At 54.1% G+C, this 21,246-nt stretch overlaps 1 protein-coding gene across 1 annotated transcript; it reads right to left on the minus strand.

Moving 5' to 3' along the window:
* Positions 1-9,852: 9,852 nt before the first annotated feature.
* On the minus strand, positions 9,853-17,558 carry DUSP9 (dual specificity phosphatase 9). Its single transcript, XM_055393254.1, has 4 exons — positions 17,417-17,558; positions 11,965-12,366; positions 10,362-10,811; positions 9,853-10,210 (listed from the first exon to the last, which is right to left on the minus strand). Exons 2-4 carry the CDS (start codon positions 12,329-12,331, stop codon positions 9,885-9,887), a joined length of 1,143 nt encoding a protein of 380 aa, XP_055249229.1. The 5' UTR covers positions 12,332-12,366; positions 17,417-17,558; the 3' UTR covers positions 9,853-9,884.
* Between the last annotated feature and the right edge of the window lie 3,688 nt (positions 17,559-21,246).

Genomic DNA, 21,246 nt, shown 5'->3' on the forward strand with positions numbered 1-21,246 from the left:
GCATTTCACATGATGTATGCTGCATGTAAGATAAATAAGCAGGATGACAATATACAGCCTTGACGTACTCCTTTCCCAATTTGGAACCAGTCCATTGTTCCATGTCTGGTTCTAACTGTTGCTTCTTGACCTGCATACAGTTTTCTCAAGAGACACGTCAGGTGGTCTGGTATTCCCATCTCTTGAAGAATTTCCCACAGTTTGTTGTGATTCACACAGTCAAAGGCTTTAATGTTGTCAACGAAGCAGAAGTAGATATTTTTCTGGAATTCTCTTGCTTTTTCTATGACCCAATGGATGTTGGCAATTTAACCTCTGGTTCTTCTGCCTTTTCTGAATCCAGCTTAAACATCTGGAAGTTCTCGGTTCATGTACTGTTGAAGCCTGGCTTGGAGAATTTTGAGCATTACTTTGCTAGCATGTGAGATGAGTTCAACTGTGCAGTAGTTTGAACATTCTTTGACATTGCCCTTCTTTGGGATTGGACTGAAAACTGACCTTTTGCAGTGCTGTGGCCGCTGCTGAGTTTCCCATGTTTGCTGGCATATTGGGTGCAGCACTTTAGCAGCAGCATCTTTTAGGATTTGAAATAGCTCAGCTGGAGGTCTATCACCTCCACCAGCTGCGTTCATAGTGATGCTTAGTCCTAAGGCCCACTTGACTTCACACTCTAGGATGTCTGGCTCTAGGTAAGTGATCACACCATCATGGCTCTCTGGGTCATTAAGACCTTTTTTGTACAGTTCTGTGTGTTCTTGCCACCTCTTCTTAATATCTTCTGCTTCTGTTAGGTCCATACTCTTTCTGTTCTTTATCAAGCCCATCTTTACATGAAATGTTTCCTTGGTATCTCTAATTTTCTTGGAGAGATCTCTAGACTTTCCCATTCTATTGTTTTCCTCTATTTCTTTGCATTGGTCACTTATACATGAACGGGTATACGTATACATATATCCACTCAATTTTCGATTTCCATCCTATTTAGATTGCCACAGAGCACTGAGCAGAATTCCCCGTGCTGTACAGTGGGCTCTCATTAGTCACCTATGTTATGCATGGTAGTGTGTCTGCGTCAACCCCAGTCTCCCAGTTCATCCCGCCTGCGCCTCCTCCCTCAGTGTCCACATGTTTGTTCTCTCTCTCTGTGTGCTTGTGCTTTAGAGTCGACTTATACATCATAGTAACATAGCAACTGTACATTTCTTTTGGTGGATACTTGTCTGGCATATCTTGTTCAGTTCTTTTTCTTTCAAACTTAATTTTTTCTTTACTGAGATATAATTCACATACCATAAAATCCACCCTTTAAAATCAATTTATTATTTTTTAGTATACAGATGGTCCCTGACTTAAAATGGTTTGACTTACGATTTTTTGACTTTTACGCTGGAGCAAAAGCAATATGCATTTAGTAGAAACCATGCTTTGAATTTTCAGTTTTGATGTTTTTCCAGGCTAGCAATATGTGGTGCAATCCCGTCTCATGATGCTGGGCCATGGCAGTAATCTGAAGCTCCCACTCAGCTACTTGATCACGAGGGTAAACAACCGATAACGCTTATCAAAATTCTGTACCCAGATAGCCATTCTGTTTTTCACTTTCAGTTCAGTATTCACTTATATGAGATATTCAACACTTTATTATAAAATGAGCTTTGTGTTAGATGATTTTGTCAAACTGTAGGCTAATATTAGTGTTTTGAGCACGTCGAAGCTAAGCTATGATGTTTGGTAGGTTAGGTGTATTAAATGCATTTTTGACTTAGGATATTTTCAGCTTATGATGAGTTTATTGGGATGTAACCCCATCGGAAATTGTGGAAGACCTGTATTTACAGTTTATATCATCACAATCTAATTCCAGAACATTTTCATCACCCCGGGGGAAAATGCTGTACCCGTTAGTGGTAACTCTCCACTTCCCCTTTCCCAGCCCCTGGCAATGACTGATTCACTTTCTGTCTCTGTGGATTTGCCTGTTCAGATATTTTACATAAATGGAATCCTAACATGTGGCTCTTTGTGTCTGGCTTATTTCACTAAGCATAAGGATTTCAAAGTTCATCCATGTTGCAACATGTATCAGTACTTCATTTATTTTTACAGCTGAACAATGTTCCATTGTATGAATAGATCATGTTCTATTTATCCATGGATCCACTGATGGACATTTGAGTTGTTTACTCCTTTTGGCTATTGTGAATAATGCTGCTATGATCATTTCTGCTCAAGCTTTTGTGTGGACATACATTTTCAGTTGCCTTCTTTGATAGAATTCACCAGTGAAGATTTCTGGAGTTGGATTTTCTTTGTGGGAAGACTTTCAATTACTATTTCAACTTATTTGCTTGTTATAACCCTATTGAGATTTTCTATTTCATTTAAAGTCAGTTTTGGTCATTTGTGTCTTTGTCCATTTCATCTAAATTGTCTTAATTTGATGGCATAACGTTTGCCTTATAATCATTAACATTTTTTAGTTCAGTAGTAATGTCCCTCTTTTCATTCTAGACCTTGGTAACCTATTGTTGTTTTTTTTTTTTTTTTTATCACTGCGTGTTCTATGTTCCCCATCCAGGGATTGAACCTGAGCCTATGGCAGTGAAAGCACCAAGTCCTAACCACTGGACCACCAGGGAATTCCGAGGTAATCTTTTGTCCTTGATCAGTCTAGGTAAGATCAACTGTGTTGGTCATTTCAAAAAACCAACTTTTGTTTTCACTGATTTTCTGTAGTTTTCCTATTTTCTACTTCATTTCTGCACTTATCTTACCTCTGCTTGCTTCGGATTTAGTTTGCTTTTTTTCCCCCCTAGTTTATTAAGATTTACCATTCGGTCATTGATTTGAGACTTTTTTGTTGTTGGTATAGGCATTTAAAGCTCTAAATTTCTCTTGTAAACAATGTATATTCAATAGTTGAATCGTGTTTTTTTGAATCTCTGATTTTTGATTGGGGTGTTTAGACCATGAATATTTAATGTAGTGATTGATATAGCTGAATTTACATTTGCCATTTTGCTATTGGTTTATCTGTATCTTCTGTCTTTTTGTTGCTCTCTCCCTCCTAGACTGCATTCTCTTGTGTCAAATGTTTTTTAGTGTACCTTTTTTTCTTCTGTTGATTTTTAACTGTTTGCTTTTGAATTGCAGTTGCAGTACAATATATATCTTAAGTAATTACAATCTACTTCATATTAATACTCATTTAATTTTTGGTAAAATGTAGAGACTTTTCTCTAACATAGCTCCATTCCTGCCTTCCTCTTTTGTGTTATTAATGTCATATATATTACATCTATATAGATTATCATAGAAACTCAACATGACAGTGTTATAGCTATTGCTTTCTATCAATACAATCTTTCTTTTTATGAAGAAGTTAGGAGAAGAAATGAGGAATAATAAGAGAGATATTTGTATTAGCCCAGATAGTAATCATTTTGGTTCCTCTTCATTTCTTCTTGTGAATTCAACTTACTAACTGGTGTCAGCCTGAAGGACTTTTTAAAGTATTTCTTGTAAAGAAGTATAGTAGCAATGAATTCTCCCAGTCTTTATCAGGAAATGTCTTTTTTTAACCATCAATTTGTTAAGGGATAGTTTTGCTAGATTCAGATTTTTTGATGGATAGTCTTCTTTTCTTTCAACTCTTTGATTATGTCACTTCACTATCTTTTGGCCTCCATTATTTCTAATGAGTAGTTTATCTACCTTTGGTTTTTAACAGTTTGACTGTAAAGTGTCTATGACTATCTCTTTATCTTATTTGGGGTCCATTGAACTTCTTGGATCTGATTAATGTTTCTCATAAAATTTTGGAAGTTTTGGTCTTATTTCTTCAAATACTTATTCTGACCCTGTTCTTCAAAACCCCCCAATACACATATTTTAGAATGTTTGATGTTGTTCCAGAGGTGTCTGAAGTGCTATCATTTTTCTCTCCATTCTCCAGATTGTATAGTGTATATTAGTATTGTTGATTTATTTTCAAGGTCAGTAGTAATTTCTTATGACATCTTGAACCTACTCTTGAACACTTCTAAAGAAGTTATCATTTCAGTTATTGCACTCCTTAAAGCTATTTTCATTTAGATATCATTTCTTACTTTGTGTATCCATATTGAAAATCTCTATTTGTTGATTTGTTGTTGTCGTCATACTTTCCTTTAACTCTTTAAACGTGGCTTCCTTTAGTACTTTGAACCTATTTTCAATATGTGCTTTGAAGTTTTCATCTGCTAATTCTAACATTTGGAAACACTCAGAGACAGTTTCTGTTGACTTCTTTCCCTAATGTGGATCATACTTTACTGTTTCTTTGCATGTTATACAATTCTTTTGTTGAAAATCGAACTTTTTAACAAATATTTATTTATTCAGCTGTGCTGGGTCTTAGTTGTGGCATGTGTGATCTAGTTCTCTGACCAGGGATGGAACCTGAGACCCCAGCATTGGGAGTGTGGAGACTTAGCCACTGGGCAACAAGGGAAGTCCCCCCAAATTGAACATTTTAGACAATAGTTTCCATCAACTCTGGATTGTGATATTCCCTTTACCCCTAGAAGTAGTTTTCGGTGTGTGTGTGTGAACTTGTTTCTTTGTTGTGTAACTTTTTTGGACTGAGTCTGTGAAACTGTACTGCCTCCCATCCCCACCTGCAGTGTGCAGTCAGTGGTGTCTCTGTTGAGTTTAAAAAAAAGTCTAAAATGTAAGCCTGGTTTTCTAGGGGCTGCCGCATATCTGTCCAACTTAGTGGCCAGTCAATGATTGGTCAGAAACTATGTTGAAAGATCTCAGGCCACTAAGGCTTGTGTGCTCTGATGATCAATCTGTGTGTGGGAAGGGGAGTTCTTTCAATATTCAGGTTATTTTCAGGCCTTCCCAGGGTTTTCTTTCCCCTGACGCCTTTGAATCTCCTACATACATGTGTATAGCCTCAGTGTAGTCAGGAAAGCATGATTAGATTGGGACCTCTTCATTCTCCAACTAGTCAGGAACATGCTTGCCCCAACCACATTTACAACCTGTCTAGTAGAGCTGAGCCCTTCCTTGTTGGTCTGCCCCTGAGAAGTTTATTTCCATTGACAATGCCCCTGGGTGTGGATATTCCCCACCAAATTGACTTAGCCCCCTTCAAACATAGGCAGAGAAGCTGTGGTTTTCATGAGCTGCCTTGTACTGGTAGAACCTCCATGCCAAACCGAGCTGGGAAGGATGGGAGCAGCTCTAGGCCAGAATTCCACAGATTCTCAAAGTTCAACTTCTCATTTTATTAGATACCTTTGGTTGAGTTCTAGATCATAAAGGTTCTATTTGTCAGCTTTGTCCAGCCAGCTTTATTGTTTCTTTTTTTGAGGTTATTTGTTGATATCCTCATTTGGCCATACCTAGAAGTCCTGACTTTTCCATCTTTTCCTTTTCTGTTCTGTCATTTAGATGTACCACTTTTTAAATTTCTATTTTTATGTATTCTTCTTATTAGTTTTTTCTTTTACTGGGCTGCATGGCATGGGGGATCTTAGTTCCCCATCCAGGAATTGAGCCCATGCCCCTTGCAGTGGAAGTATGGAGTCTCCACCACTTCACCACCATGGAAGTCTCTAGATGTCCCTCCTGCAAGCCACTTATGGGTGGATTTTTAAAAATCTTGTCTTCAATTGAAGAATTTAGTCGATTTTGTTTAGTGATGTTTGGCCTAATTTCTAAAATCTTATTTTATGCTTTCTACTTATTCCAGTGTTTCTATTTCTTTATTTTCCTCTTTTGACTTCTTTGGAATTGAGATTTTTCTCCTTGTTATTATATGATATTTTCCTCTACTAGCTTGAAAGTAGTATACTCTATTTATATTCTTTTAGTAATTACTCTAGAAAACCTAGCATGCATATTTAACAAAGCTTAAAGTTAATACTGATATGGCCAAGAAGGAATAACATGGTCCAGAATTTCCCTCCCTCCATACATGACTGGTAAACTTGGCAGATATCCAAATCAACCGTTTTACTGTGGTGAAGACCTGGTAGTACCAGAGAGAAAGGAGACAAATGAGGTGAACTCCACCAAGACTTTCTGACTGAGAGAGAAGCATAAAAACGTAATCTGTAATGATAAAGAATCAGCCAATCAAAACAGACCTAGGGAATTTTCAGTCTCTGATCTTGCTTGTGAGGAGCCTGGAAGTCATCACTTGATGCCAACAACAAGAAAATGTTGAACAAACTCAAAAACCAACAACTGTTTTTAGATCCATTAGAGAACAGAGGTCAAATGGCAAAGTATTGCTCACAAAACTGAAGAAACAGACAGGTGGATACAGAAAATCACAATTTACCAGAGCAGAAACTTGTAGTGGGTACAGTGTTGAGGTAGGAAAACCTGAGCTTTAACTAATAATTTGCTGGAGGCTAGTGTGGAGAAGTATGAGAGTTAAAAACGGCAGGGAGCCTATTCTTAGGGAGGCTCTCACCTCCTACACATCTGTGAGTTTTACCTCTAGGAGCCCCATCAGGTTCTCACAATGAAGACTGGAAAACAATCTCCTCATGTTTCTGGTGCGGGGAGGGGGGAAAGTTGACACTTTGAAATACACCAGAGCATTCTGTTCTTAACAAAGTCTGCTCTGAAGACAAACCATTATACCAGAGTCTGATCTATTGGGGTTTTATTAGAATCTAAGGGACTTGGGGGAAGGGAAATATCCAACTTCAGCCCCCGCTAGCCATCCTAGCCCACCTTGGAGAGGGGGGAACTGATAAGCACTTGAAAAGGCCACAACCCAGAAACACAGGCTCACCAAAAGAATGAGAGCTAACCACTGGACTACAGAACGCTTCCCCTCCCACCATACTTCGACACTAGTAAGTAAAGACCTCCTTACTGCAGCTCCTTTACCCAGTACATCGTGCCTGGCTTTCAACCAAAAAACTGCAAGACACACTAACGGGTAAAACCCTCCACAGTTTGAAGAGACAGAGCAGACACCAGAACCAGACTCAGATATGGCAGGGATGTTGGAATTACCAGACCAGTCATTTCAAATACTATGATTAATATGCTAATTAATGGCTTTGATGGAGAAGCAGACATCATGGAAGAACTTGGCCATAATTAGCTACAAGGGAGGATGGGAAATCAAGTTTCTGGTTGGGAACCAAGATTCCCCATGAACCTTTGGAGATTTTACTTCTAAAAGGGGGAAGGTCAGAAATCCAACATAGATTTCACTGAGCTAAAATTGAGGTGTGGGCAGGGCTGCATTCCTTGAAGAGTCTCAAGGAAAGAATCAGTTGTCTTGCCTTTTCCATCTTCTAGAGACCACCCACATTCTTTGGCTGGGGGCCCCTTCATCTTTCTTCAAAGCCAGCAGTGTCGTATCTTCAAATCTCTCTGATTCCGACCCCTTTTCTATCATCACAGCTCATCTCACTCTCCTGCCGCCCTCTTTCCCTTATAAAAATGCAAATAATGGCATTTAGGGCCCACCTGGGTAACCCAGAACAAACTCCCCATCTCAAGATCTGTGACTTAATCACATCTGCAGAGTCCCTTTTTGACATATGAAGAGGATTCCAGGATTCCCGTGAGGCCATCTTGGGGTGGGGGGCAGGATACTGTGCTGAAGACACCTGTTGGGAGCACAGCACCACCCTTCGAAAGTCCTGGCTTTATGTGTGGGCCCAGGCCGTATCTCCCATCCCATGATTGGTGTCTGGAAAGCCATGGAAAGGTGTCCCAGGAGCAAGGATGGGCTCTGGCTCCTGGGTGTAGGTGCCCCTGGCTCAGGTGCTGGCCCCAGAGCTGACTCACTTCTCTGGACTCAAATATCCTCATCATTCCTGATCTTGGAGGCTTTCTATTTCCGTACCAGCTCAGCCATTCATGCAAACAGGTTTTTAGGTTCATTCGACGTTTTAGAGGTTCTGGACCAGGAGGGTGGCTCTGGACATGTGGGCCACATTGCTCATAGTCTCCAGTGCCTTCTCACACTGTGCTTGTTTCTGCCCACCCTCCAGGTCCCTGCCACTTCCTGCCGTGTCTCTGTCACCGGGAATCATGGCTTTAGAATGGCTGCTCCAGCTCCAGTGTGCATAAGGCCCTGGAGGAGGCCAGAGAGGAGCAAGGCCCTGCTGTTGCTTCAGGTGACCCAGTGGCCTCCGCATGCTCCCCCAGCCCCCAGCCCCAGCCTCTGGAGTCCCAACTCCATCCTGTGTCAGCCAGAGAGCTGCATGCCAGGACGGGCAGTCTTCCCACATCCCTCACCAGCTTGGGTCCTCCTGTGGCTCCATCTCCTTGTCCTGGGGCTTGGGTTTGACTCCGTACTGAGTCTTGGGGCTCAAGTGCCCACCCCTCACACCTGGGTCCTTGCTCCCCGTTTTCCACCCTGGGGACCTGACGTCATTTGCTGCGTCACCAGATCTCAGTGCCTCCCTCCCACTCTGGGAAGCTGACCGTGAACAGGAGGCCTCTGACTTGCAGCTGCATGCTAGTCTGCAGCCTGCATCCTAGTCCCGAGCCACGGGGCACAGACTCGGGAGTTGAGTGGCTTGTGAGTGCAGGAGGGGTTCAGCCAGAGGCTGGGCAACGTGGATGCTGGATGGCTCATGACAGTGGTGATGGGGTGTGGTGTGCAAGTCCCCCATGAACCCCCTTCCCAGGCCTCCCTCCCCACCCACCCCCAAACTCTCCAAGGTGCTCAGAATCTCAACAGAAACCATTTATTGAGGAACAATTAAAGAAAGTAACCACGCTGTGGATTCCCCAGGGTGAGATGGCCTTGCCACGGGGACTGCTGGTCCTGGGCTGGATCTGTAAGCCAGGAGGGTGTGTGCGCGAGTGCTGATACATGGACACACAGAAACACATGCACACAGGCTGCCCGTCAGGGAGATGGACTGCAGTGAATGACCATGTGTGTGTGTGAAATGTGGCCCTTTCCCCACCCCCCAATCCAACCAGGGCTGCGTTGGACCCACAACAGCAAATTCCAGGCCGTCTTCTCCCCCTCCCCCACCCAGCTCTTGCTTAGACCCCCATCTCCTCCGGCGGCAGTCTGACCACCCTCAGTCACAAAGAGCCCCAGTGATCCTGTCAAGACATCTGGGGGAAGAGGAAAAAAAAAAACATCTTTTCAAATGTCAAGTGGATAAACAGTCAGGGCGCCAGATGTGCGGCCAGGAACACGCCCAGCAGCTCCTGGCGAGGAGCGCACCCAGACACGGATGGTCCCCGTGGCTGTGGGGTGGCTGCTGAGTCTCTAAGGTCATGTCCCTTGGGAGTCCCCTCACCCTGACCCCCATCCCAAGAGGCCTCAGGCCCCTGTGGAGGAGCAGGGGGTGACTATGCTGGTGGTGGTGGTGGTCCAGCCGCGTGGCAACAGGGATGGAGCTGGGAGCAGGTCCCTGTGGCCATAAGAGGCCCACGCCCTTCCTGAACGGGAGACCCTGGGGAGGCTCAGGAGTTGGCCGAGAAGACATCTCCTGGGCCCTGGGAACCGGCAGCCACCTGGAATCGTCCCTCGGAATGGGAATCCACCCCCCACCCTCAACTACCCCCCCAAAAGAAAAGTAACAGTCGTAGAACAAGCAAGTTCTGGAACAGGGTTCCGCCCCAAAGTGGCGCGGGTCAGGCCGGTGGCCCCAGGCCTGGCCCGTAGGCACGTTTAATAGGATTCCCCGTGGATGTTTCTAGTGGGTAGGACAGGGCTGTCCCCACCGCCACCCTGGAGGGGGGTCCCCAGCCTCTGCCTTGTCCCACAGCCCCGAATGAGGTATTGTGCTCTCCCCCCACCTCCACCCCCCCACTTAGGCCAAGCCCCCTCTAGCCTCCTCCCCAGCATGCGGGTGGCTGGGCTGGGCACACCCACTGGAGGGTGCCCTGGGGCCCTATGTGGCATCCAGCTCGAAGACGCCATCGCTGGTCGGGGTGGTGAAGAAAGAGGGGGGATCAGAGGCGGCCGACTCCTGCCCCCCGCTGCCCCTCTCCCGGGCACGGCGCTCTTCCAGCTGCAGGCTGCGCTCGAAGTCCAGCAGCTGCCCCATGAAGCTGAAGTTGGGCGAGATGTTGGACTTCTTTCTCTTGACCAGATCGTAGGCGTCGTTGAGCGAGAGGTGCAGCTTCTGCATGAGGTAGGCCACGGTGACAGTGACGGATCGGCTGACGCCCGCCAGACAGTGAACGAGCACCCCGCAGTTCTGCGACAAGGCCTCGTCTAGTGGGGGCAGATGGGGGCCCCGTGTGAGATGGCGCATCGTGGGGATCGCATCCTCGGAGCCGCCCACTGGGCCATCCTGGGCTGGGCCCCAGGGGAAGGCAGGCCTGGGGGTGCTGGGGAGGGAGTGGGGAGGGCGGAGTGGACTCACCGATGAACGCGATGGCCTCCGGAAAGAACTGGGACAAGTTCTGGCTCCAGTGGTCTGAGATGGGGATCTGCTTGTAGTGAAAGTCGCCGTTCTTCTCAAAGAGGTTGGGGAGGTTGGGGGTGACATTGAGGATGTAGCGGATGCCCAGCTTGGCCAAGCTCTCCACGTTGGCTGAATCACGGGCACTGCCCAGGTAGAGGTTGGGCAGGATCTGGACGGGGAAGGATGGCAGCAGCCCCGCTGGGGGGGGCGTGGCGCCCTCCGAATCCAGGCCGCAGCTCATGGCATCACGGTCAGGCTCGGAATCCGCATCAGAGCAGTCGGAGCCCAGGCACAGGCCCCCCAGCCCCACCACTGGGCTGGGCAGTGGGGCCATGCTTGGGCCCCCCCGGCGGTCGAGGCTGGTCTCACAGAGGTGAGGGCACTCGGCCTGGAATCTGCTGAAGCCACCTGGGAGAGGGGGCGAGATGAGGGGCCCATTGAGGTGGCCTCCCGGGCAGCTGAGTGCCCTGGTTGGGGTTAGGGATCCAATCCTAGATCCTTCTGATGCCTGAAGAGGTGGGTGGGCAGATGTACCCAAGGGGCGCTCAGGAGTGAGCAGCCTTGACCTACATGATATCCCAAGTGGTGTGCTTAGCCCTGGAGCCGGGCCTCTGGACGGCAAGCCAAAGAGGATCTCACATGCCTGGGGCCAAGCCAAGGCAGGCCTGAGAGCTCAACACGCAGTGCCAGCCTTGGGAAGGACAGCGGGCATCGGTTAAAGACAAGGGAAGGTTCAGATGTGAGTTGTCTGCCTCGGTAATTCCCGAGATCAGGGGCCAGGGTGCAGCCACGTCTGTGCGCTCTTCAGAGAGCCCAGAAGAGAGTGTAGCGTGCCACCTGGATGATCCCAAAATGCCGAGAAGGGAACATCTCCATTTCCAAATAACTACTGTTTTCCCTGGGCGGGGGGGGGGGGGGTCGGCACTAGAAATCCAACATGTTCTATATTTCTATATCCCCACACATTCAGAATTGAGTAAGGGATGACAGTCCAATGACCCTCCTCAATGGGGAGAGGGGTCTAGGTTCCTGGAAATCCTGTCTCTATCCTGGATCTCTGGGGCAGGGGGGTGTGTTTGGCTTGGCAAGGAGCCAACATGCATGTGTCTGTCCATCACCTCCCCCAGCCCTGTGCTGACCATGGCAGGGGGAGAGGAAGCAAGGGAGGTCTCTGCCTTAGTAGCTTCTCTCCCTGTCTTCCCCTCCCCCTTCCAGACCCTTCGGTTAGCAGGGGGGATTTGTCCTGGGGCTCCAGCCTCCTTTACCCATGGCTGAGCAGCTGGGGGAGGAGGCGATAGGGACCCGCTGGGGTCCCAGGAGCCAGGTCAGATCAGATTCTCCCCATTTTCCAGGCTCAGAAACTGGGGCTCCCAAGAGTGAAGGGCTTCCCCAAGGTCACGCTCAGAGGAGGACACTCTCATCTCCACTTTGGACCACAGGAGGTCGGGCTCGCTCACGATCAGATGGATTCGGCTGGCCCTCCGAAGGTGGGGTCCTGCGCTCCCCGGGCAGGGGTCCTCCCCAGATGGGTGCCTGCCCGCCGCCCACCACCAGTACCTACCCTGTAGGTAGTAGGCCAGGTAACCTTCCTCCCGAAGCTTCTGCAGCAGAGTGCCCAGCACCGAGTCGGCCTCCCACTCCTCGGCCTCGGCCTCGGCGCGCCGGTGCCGGCCCCCGCCCTGGTCGTACAGGAGAACCGGGGCGGGCGGTGGTGGCTGCAGCGGCGGCCCGGGCAGAAGCGCTCGCACAGACAGGCTCCCCCGCCGCAGGCGGCGCAGCAGCAGCGCGGGCAGGGCCACGCTCAGCGCCCCGCCGATGCGCGCCGACTCGTAGAGCTCGCGGCTTCGGCAGTCGAGCAGCAGCAGCCGCGGGCGCGGGGGCGATAGCTCCCGGCGCAGCCACAGGCACGAGCGGCCCAGACCCTCCATGGCTTCGCGGCTCCCGGCACGTCGGGCTTCCGGAGCTGCGGAGAGAGGGAAGGCATGAGACGTGAGCCCGCGATCTGCACGTCCAGAAACAGGGAGCCTGGGGTCCCACGGGGGAGCCCCTTTATTGCCAGATCTTCTTCTCCTGCCTCTCCCACGACATGCCCAAAGGCACCCCCGTGAGCCCCAAGCAGCCACTTGAGTGCCCCACCGGAGAAGGGAAATGCGAGAGGTGCCCCAGCCTAGGAAGTCTAGGCGTCCGACGGCCCCCTTTGAAGAGTCGCTAGGGTCCTTCCTGGCCCCTCGCAAGGGCTCAGGCCCCTTCCTGTGTCTCTCACGCCCGCGATCACTTCCCGGTTTCCAGCTTCCGACTGGGGGGTACCGCGTGCGCGGGGTGGGGGGACTCTAGGCCGAGATCGTCCCCACGACCCGCCGGAGCCAGGGAGATAGAGGCGGTGCCCAGGCGCTGGCCCTCGGCAAGCGGGACCTCTAGGGGCTGCCCAACTCCACCCGGAGAAAACAAAAGGAGAGACCTGGAGCGTGATCCCGCGGCGAGCAGTCGCTCGCGGATGTCCCGGACACAGCCACCGCGGCTCAAGGGGCGTCGTTCCCGGGCTGGGTTGCCCCGGCCCCGGTCACTGGGAAGAGGGAAGGATGGCAGAAAGAGCGCCGCACGTGGAGACAAGTCCACCGCCGCCCGCGCGCACCGGCAGCTTCCTGGCACTGAGACCCAGCTTCCCACCTTGGAAGCCAGCTGCCTTTGGACGTGGAGTTGCCTTTGGAGGGGCGGGGCGGCGGGGGCGGGCTCAGGGGGGCCAGCGAGCCAACGGGTGCCCTCGAAAGCCGGTGAGTGGGCCCCCGCAAGTGGCGCGCTGGGCCGGGGCTTCCACCCAAGCGGGACAGGGCCAGGGGCAGAGGCCAAGGGCAGGTCAGGGGCCCAGCAGGGGACCAGCTGCAGCTCCCCTGGCCGGCGCCAGCAAGGCCCCTGGAGGCAGGGGGAGGGGTGTGGACAAGAGCCCTGTGCCCCCGCCCCAGAGGCTACCTCCAGCCAGGCTCACTTGGGGTGCCCCTGGACCATCTCCTCCTGGGACTGGACTTTAGTGGCTTCATCCATATAACAGGCTCATCACCACGGCTGCCAGGGAAATGGTAGAGGGGAAAAGGAAGCAGAACCACAAATCCACTGCTGCCTTCTGGCCAGAACTCGGCCCAGGGCTAGCTGTAAGGCTGGGCAGGCAAAGGGCAGCTTCTGGGCACCCTAGTAGCTTCATTGGCATAAGCCAGGCCAAAGGCTCCAAGATCCCTGCCCTACTGATCCTGGGAGTCAGCCTGGCTCAAGGTGTTTCTACCTAAATGTTTCTCACTTCTGTACTGTCCCCTCCGTCCCCTGTGCTGGCCCAGGTCGCTGTCAGAGCTTTCAAAGCCCTCTCCCCATCTCCAGGCCTGTTTGCCTCAACTCCCCTCAGCCATGCCTTGCATCAAAGGCCCCGTGGTGGCTTCCAGAACCTTCCGTGGACACAGGACGATGAACCAGCAGGACACACTTGGGCCCTTGCTTGCAAGGCACTCCCAGGCCAGTAGGACAGGTCAGTAATAAACCAAGGGATGGAACGAGAGAATACCAGGTGTGATAAATGATGAGACAATGAAATGAGGTGGCGGAGCTTCTGAAAAGTCTGGTCTATGTCCCTTTTTTTTTTTTTTTTTGCTTAAAGCCCTAAAGCAAATAGGCCAGTTGAAGGAAGGTGTACAGCAGATAACAGAAAGCTCATACAAATTAATCAAAAGGTTGAGACTCCTATAGGTACATGGGCAAGGAACCAGAAAAGACGGCATAAAGGAGCACATGCAACTGGTGCAAGGCATTTGGAGAAAGATACAACTTCAGACATGGGAAGGAAAACAAATTTAAAAGCCCAGCTAACAATGACAGAAAACAAGGTAACACTTCCTGCTTGTTACATTAGTAAAATGTTCTCATACTGAGAACACCCAGTGCTGGCATGGCTGCTGTGAGATGGGTGTGCTGCTCTGTTGCTGATTGCTAGAGGTATGCTGGTATGAATTAACTTAGTAATATACATCCAGAGCTGGGAAGAACCCCACACTGGGAATCTACCCCAAGGAACTAAGTAAACAAAGGTAGAGCTATGCACACAGGATGGGTACCATAAGAGAGGTAACTAAGGAGTGAAAGGTGCAAAACTGCTGGAAGGTCACTGATCAGAACATAAAGTAGGATGGGAAAATGCAGGAGGTATTGCTGGGGAGAGGGCAGGTCACAGAGAGCCAGGTTGCCTCAAAGGGGCCTCTGGTTGCCCCTTCCTTCCCTGCCTCCCTTCCCAGCCCAGTGGGCCACCAGGCTGGGATTTGTCTCCAGACACACTCCACCATGTCTTGGTCTCTGGGATGAGTCCCATCACCTGGCTCCAGGGGCCGTGGGCAGCTGGGCTGCCTCCTCTGCAGCCTGTCCTGATTCTATTCCTTCTTCACTCCCTCTCCCCCAGGTTTCTGTCTCCCTCTTCTGTGCTCCAGACCTCAGTTCCCTGAGGTTACCAGCTGGGCTGGAGCTGATTAGGGTGGTGTTGTGTGTGCACTTCGTTTCTCTCACATCCCAGTTCCCACAGGCAGATGTGGGAAGCCACCAGCCCTGGGTTGGTGGGTGGGGCTCCCTCCAGGCCTGCTGCAGCTGTGGGCAGGACCCCGGAGTGGGCCAGGCTTGAAGGCACCCAGGGGTTCCAGGATGTGCCAGCCTGGTGTGTCTGCCTTGGCCAAGTCGCCATAGTCGGGGTGGCCGCCCTGCATGTGGAGGCAGAGAGAGACACGCCTCCTCCGCTCCTGCCCTGTGCTGTGGTCGCAGGGGGTTGGAGAGAGGGTCGCCCACCCCGCGGGAGGCAGGAGCTCCCGCTGTGCCAAGGCCTGCTTTCTGGAGAGGGCTCTCTGGGGGAGGGGACCAGCGTCAGGCCAGGGAGGCAAATTATGCCCCTGGGCGGGGGTCGTGCGGGTCTGCCCCTTGCCCAGATCCCTGCTGGTCAGCCTCACGGGAGTGAACCTTCAGGGGGGGCGTTCAATCACCAAAGTGCTCGCTGCCCACCGCCAGCAGCGCCCGCTGCACCAGCAGCAGGAAGACATCCTGGAACCTGTTGCCACCTCCGCAGTGCAGGGCTGAGTGCCGCCAAGCCCCCCTCCCCCGACCCTCGCCGGGCCCCCCCGCAGCGCCGGCTGGGGTGGGGGCGCTGACCCCGGGCCCCGCACCCACTCGCCAGGCGTGCGCGCACGCGCGCGCGCGCGGGGCGCGCAAGGCCCTCGCCAGGCCCCCTCAAGCGGGCGGAGCTCGGCCGCGCGCTTCCCGTAGGGTGGGCGCTGCGCCCGCCGCCCGCCCCGCTCTCCTGCCGGGCGCCCCTGGCCTCTGCCCAGCCCAAGCAGTGCCCCTCGGAGGCCGCAGAAACGCCGCTGCCCATAGGCCTCGAGCGCGCTGCCCGTGCGCCCCTGAGGCCTGGAGCCTCCGGAGAGCGGCGCCCCGCCTGCCCCCCACACGACCGCCCCCACCCCCAAACACTCGGGTCCGCCGGCCCGGTGGCGGCAATTGGGCCGTCCGGCCTGGTTAGAACTCCCAGCCACAGCGCTCCAGGCAAATCCTGTGTCTTTTCCTCCACATCCACTTTCCACCGGGGATGGCTTTCTGCTTTGCCGGGTCGGCCTCCTGGCGGGACTGGGAGTTCCTCCAAGGCAGGAGCGGGTGTGTTCCCGGCCCGAGCTGGCCCCAGACCCCCAGGGAAGTGCCTGGCACGCGGCGCTCACGGAAGAAATGCTCGTGAACAAAGAAGGCATGAATGAATGAAACCAATTGTTGCACCAGGGAGCCCAGGGGGGTGGCCGCTCCTGCTTTCTCCCTCAGAGGGTCACACACTCACACACAGAAGCACACGTGCGCACGCGGTTCCTCCCCCCACCCCACCCCCCACCACACGGGCAGGCGGGCACACACAGACGGGTGCACACACACGGGCACTCCGACTCTTGCCTCCAGGAAAGCCACCTACTATGTGCGTGCCAACACCTGGGGCCCCTTTGGCCGCAGCTGGGTGGCCTCCATCTCAATTGCCTGCCTCTCCCTTGCCCTCCCCTATCTAAGTACGGTACCTTGCACCCCCAGTGCCTTCCTTATCTCTTAGGGACCAGGCCAAGTCAGTCGGTGAGGAGACTCGGGGCCTGTTTAGGGAGCCACCTGGGGGGGCCTCAGGGTGGCGAGCCGCTGCTGCAAAGGTGAGCCAGAGGCGCCTGGCAGAGATGCCACCAAATGCTGCAGCCTCCAGAACCCGTGTGCCAGGTGTTGGAGGGTGCTTGGTGGGAGGGACTGAGATGTGTTAGAGGACGTGGAGGGCTATGTGCCATGGGGGCGGGCCAGGGTGCCCAAGAGCCAGAATCCCACAGGTGTGCACACATGTTGGGGGTGTACGAAGTGCAGGCCTGGGGAGCCAGCTGGGCTTCAGGAGTGCAGCGTCGGCCTCTGGGTGGGGGTTCCTGTTGGGGCTTCGTCCAGGGGTGGGTGGATGGCAGCGTCTCTGGGCTGGGAACGTGGGTGGGGTGTCTGTGATGAGCATATGGGGAGTTGGAGATGGTGCGGGCCGGCGAGGGGAGCTGTGTTAGTGCAGGGGTGTGTTGGGTATCTATGTGTGTGTGTGCGCGTCTGTGTGTGTGTGTGGTGTGTGAACGCGCGCGCGCACGCTCGCACGCGCCTGGGTGTGTACTGAGGCGTGGCAGCGTCTGGGATGGGTGCTGGCCTGAGTTGGGGACAGTAGTCGATGGTGACTTAGCGGCTGCCGGGGTGTGCACTGCAGGGCCCTGGGTCCGCGGTGCACGGTTTGTTCATGCGCGTGTAAGTGTCAGGGGGTGTGCGTGGCCATGGACACGGGAGGTGCACAGGCGGGCGCACTGAGTGGGTCTCCCAGGGGCGCGTGCGTCGGCCTGGCGGGGTGCGCGCTGGCGAGACTTTGGGGGCGCAAGGCGGAGGCGCACACACGTCGGGGGGGCGGCCAGGCGGGGTGGGGGTGGGGTGGGTCCCCGGGCGCCGCGTGCCCCGCTCACCTCCGTTCCGCTCGGCTTCCTGCGCCGGCTCCGCGCGTCGCGGCCGGGAAGTTTCCGAAAGCCGGGCCGGCGGGAAGCGCTACTGCCGCGGCCGCCGCGCGCCACCGGAGCCTCGGGCGGCGGCCTCGCCTGGAGCCGAGGGACCGCTGCCGCCGCCGCCGCTGCGGAGGGAAACTCCAAATCCCGCCTCCGCCGCCGCCTCCTCCCCTCCCGCCGCCGTCTTCTCCGCCCCCTGCCCAGGAGGGGCAATGTCGCCTGCGGAGGAGCGAGAGGAGGGAGCGGGGAGGGGCCGCGGCCTGCCTGGCGTCTGCTCCCATCTCCCCCGCCCGTCTGCCTCCCACCTGCCGCCCGCGGCCCGGTCTGCCCCCGGCGGCCCCTCTCGGCGGATGCCCCCTGCAGCCCCTGCTCCCAGCCGCCTCGCCGCGGGGTCTCCGAGCCTGGGCCGCCGGAGTCGGGTGGGAGGCCCTGACCTCAGTCGGGCCTGGGCTGGGCTTCCTGAAACAGCCCGCCCTGGCACTCCTGCGGCCATCGAGGACCGGCACAGCTCGGCCTCTGGGCCCACCTCCTGATGCCCCAGGGGCTAAGGTGTAAGGTCCGGATGAGAGCATCCCAAGCGCCCAACCCGCGGTCCCCCGACTCCTCTCTTCTGCCACCCTCACGTATCATATTCTGGCTCCTGGAGCTTTGGGGCCTGAGTGCCTGGAAGGGATGCGGCCAGGACGGTGGGAGTGGGTCAGGGAGGGGGTGCTGTCTGCAGGCCTGGGGTGCTTTCCTCTGGCTCTCGGGCCAGGCCCCCCCCCCATCACGAGCCTCCTTTGGTTTTTGCACCCATCTGGGAGTTGGAGGAGACGGTTCCCCTGCTATAGCTAGGGAAACTGAGGCAGTGGGTTCTTGGGGGTCATGCCGCTGTGTGGTGACAGGGCCAGAGTGGAGGGGGACGTAGGGAGGGCTGGGATGCCAGCGGTAGCCTGAATTCCCCTGAGTCATCACCCCTGGGAAATAGAGGACAGAGGCTGCATGTTTGGGGATGGAGAGGACTTCACCATCTCGAAGGGCCCTCCCCAGCTTTGCAGCAGTCTCTCTCCAGGGTGTGGGAGCTGGGGTAGGGTCCAGATGCCACCAGCCTGGCAGGCCCAGCCCACCCTTTGGCCTCATTCGGCCCTCAGCACGTTCCTGCCCTTACCACCCTCCCTTCTTGAGTGCCTGGGCCTTTTGGGGCTATGCTCGCTGGCAGGTGCAGCTGTGGGCCGGGCTGATCGTTCACCTCCCATTCAGCTGCAGGGCCCCAGGGGCCGGCGTGGAATCAAACTGCCAAGATGATGGCACACAAGCGGACAAACGAAACCGTGGGCGGGTCCTGCCACTCTACCCCGTGCTTCTGTGCCATCCATGCTGCCAGCTGTCCTGGAGTCAGAGGGCCCTTTGCTAAGATATCAACCTGTGCTAAAAGGCATGCCATTTAGCGATAGGACCATTTTGGTCTGTCAAAAGGGCAAAATACATGGAAACCAGAAAAGATGGGGGCCAGCTCCCCTGGGGACCCTCCCATTTGGGGAAGACACATGGCAGCCATGCCCCTGGCCCTGGGCATTCAGCCCCCTGCAAAGGCTTGGTGAGCTGACTCACAGAGGAGTTTCTGGAAAGGTTGGAGAACTACCCCCCACCACCACCAATCCTGTGCTTTAGTGACTCAGGGCTGAACGGCTGGAGAAGGAACATTTGGACTGGATGATGCCACCCTCACCCCTGCAGAGCTGCTATCCCAGCCCTCCCACAGGGCCTCTGCACTCCAGGCAACAAGACCCACCCAGTGCTGGAAGCAAAGAAAGCTGGGCCAGTCCTGGGAGCTCCGAGGACACAGACCTGGTCTGCCTGGGGAAATGGGGCCACCTGCCTCATCTTCAGGGGCTTGGCTAGCCAGGCCTAGCCTGTGACCCTGTTGAGGGGTGAGCTGGAGAACCTTCTCGAAGAGGACTTGAGTGAGAGGCCAGCCATGTCCGAATCGAGGCTGTTTTGAAGGCACAGCTGGGCCTGCCTCTGAAGCAGTCAAGTCTGCATGCTCAGGTCCTAACAGAAACTTCAGGGTGGGTTCTCCTCTGTGGCTTCCCCGCTTCTCCCACTGGGAACCCCCCCAACCCCCACCCGCCCCAGACATGCAGCAGAAATCGCCTGTGCAGGGTGGAGGAGCAGAAAGCTGGGCGGTGGCCGGGATGCTCCCCCATACACCTGTGGCTGAAGGCAGCCGTACCTGTGAATATGCAGCTTTTCCAGGTCCTGATTCTGGGTCACTTTTCAGACAATCGAAGCTTCGAAGAAAGGCCCATCTCACTGGGTCCTTGCATGGAGCCCCTGGCGTCCCCAGAGCACCGGCGGTTGGGTACACGTACACGTGAGCCTTTATTTCTGGGCAACCATTGGGTCCCACCGAGCGCAATATCCTCTGCTGAAGCCATTTGCTCACATGACAACCGCCCCCCAGGCCGCTGCCACCCCTCCATCGCTGGGGAACAGGCTTCACTGCCCCTCCCCCCTCAGAGGCGCATTAGCCAGCATCTTCTGGACGCATCTCGTGCTACCAGTTGCCATGCCTCCGGGAAGCACATCCTAGGCCCTGTTCTGGGGCTCCCCACTTGCCTGCTGCAGCCCCCCTGGCAGGACCATCTGTGGGCATTGGAAACCAAATGACCCAGTGATGGCTCTCAGATTGGCACTTGAAGCCCAGGTGAAAGGGACAGAGGAGACAGGAGGGAGGCAGTGTGTGCAGCACAGCAGTGATTGATCTCTGAGGGGTCAGGACCTCGGGAGCCATTAACATCCCCATTCCGGGAGGGCTCCGGTTCAGGTTCGATAACCTGGTTATCAACCCCCTCTGGCCAGCAGCATGGGCTCCCGGTCCTTGTCTTCCCAAGAAGCTGTGCAGCGCGTGTGGTGGGATGTACATTTCAGATGATATAATTCTTTTACTGGGAGAGAGCCGGACTCCCATGCCCACTGACTGGACAGGCAAAGGGAGGTGGGAGGGAACTGGGGGCCAGTGGTGGGAGGGGATGAGACAGAGGGCTGAATGGGGCCAGGAGAGGGGAACCAGAAAGGTGGAAGGGACAGGCCAGGAGATCCAGCCCCTTTTAGCCCTGTCTCTCATCCCGTGCTGCCGGACCTGTCACCAACCGCTCTGATGGTGGCCTCTGTGAGTGAGGCCATCACCGGGTTCTCTGGCTACATCTCCGTGTCCTCCCGCCAGGAACATGGCTCTTGACTCAGGCCATCACCTCACAGGAAAGAATGTGTGAAACAGAGCAGTGGGTTCAGGCCCCTGGCTCAGTTGTCTTTGGGGAGGCCTGGAGGGGCTCCTGGGGACGCTGTGGGTTTTTTTCATGTCCTCATTCTCAGGGGTCTGCCTCCCTGTATCACAGATCGACCATCTCTCTTCCCAATATGGCAAGACCAGGCTGAGTCCCGGGAGCTCCTTGCACCTAGAGCAAGGCCTGCTAGCAGGCTGGCTGGGTCACTGTTGTCCTGGGGTCAGGGATGCTGAGCACAGCTCTGCACACGTCTCCTCCCGTCGTGGGAGCTTTCCACTCCAGTCCGGTCTGGGAACACCTCAGCAGTGACTGGGATCAATGAAGTCAGGAGGGGGCCAAGGCCCAGGTCAGGGACCTGCCCCTTGGCTATGGCATCAGTGCTGAAGCTGCAAGAGTCAAGGGGAGGGCATTGCACAGGGCAAGCCACTTGGACCCTGGAAGGGAGACTCGGGTGGGCTTTTGCTACGTCAAGTCACACTTGCTGCCCTTTGAAGCCTTGCTGTTACCAAGTTTGGAGCCGGCCCTCCT

Source organism: Moschus berezovskii, chromosome X (assembly GCF_049115385.1).
Source record: "Moschus berezovskii isolate FMDL1 chromosome X, NW_MosBer_1.0, whole genome shotgun sequence".
Lineage (NCBI taxonomy): Eukaryota > Metazoa > Chordata > Mammalia > Artiodactyla > Moschidae > Moschus > Moschus berezovskii.

Bases quoted from the DNA above. Each gene is read 5' to 3' on its own strand.
- DUSP9 (XM_055393254.1), bottom strand. From the start codon at position 12,331: ATGGAGGGTCTGGGCCGCTCGTGCCTGTGGCTGCGCCGGGAGCTATCG. The intron at 10,812-11,964 runs GTAGGTACTGGT...CCCCTCTCCCAG, and splicing joins CCTGGCCTACTACCTACAGG to GTGGCTTCAGCAGATTCCAG. The intron at 10,211-10,361 runs GTGAGTCCACTC...TGCCCCCACTAG, and splicing joins GGAGGCCATCGCGTTCATCG to ACGAGGCCTTGTCGCAGAAC.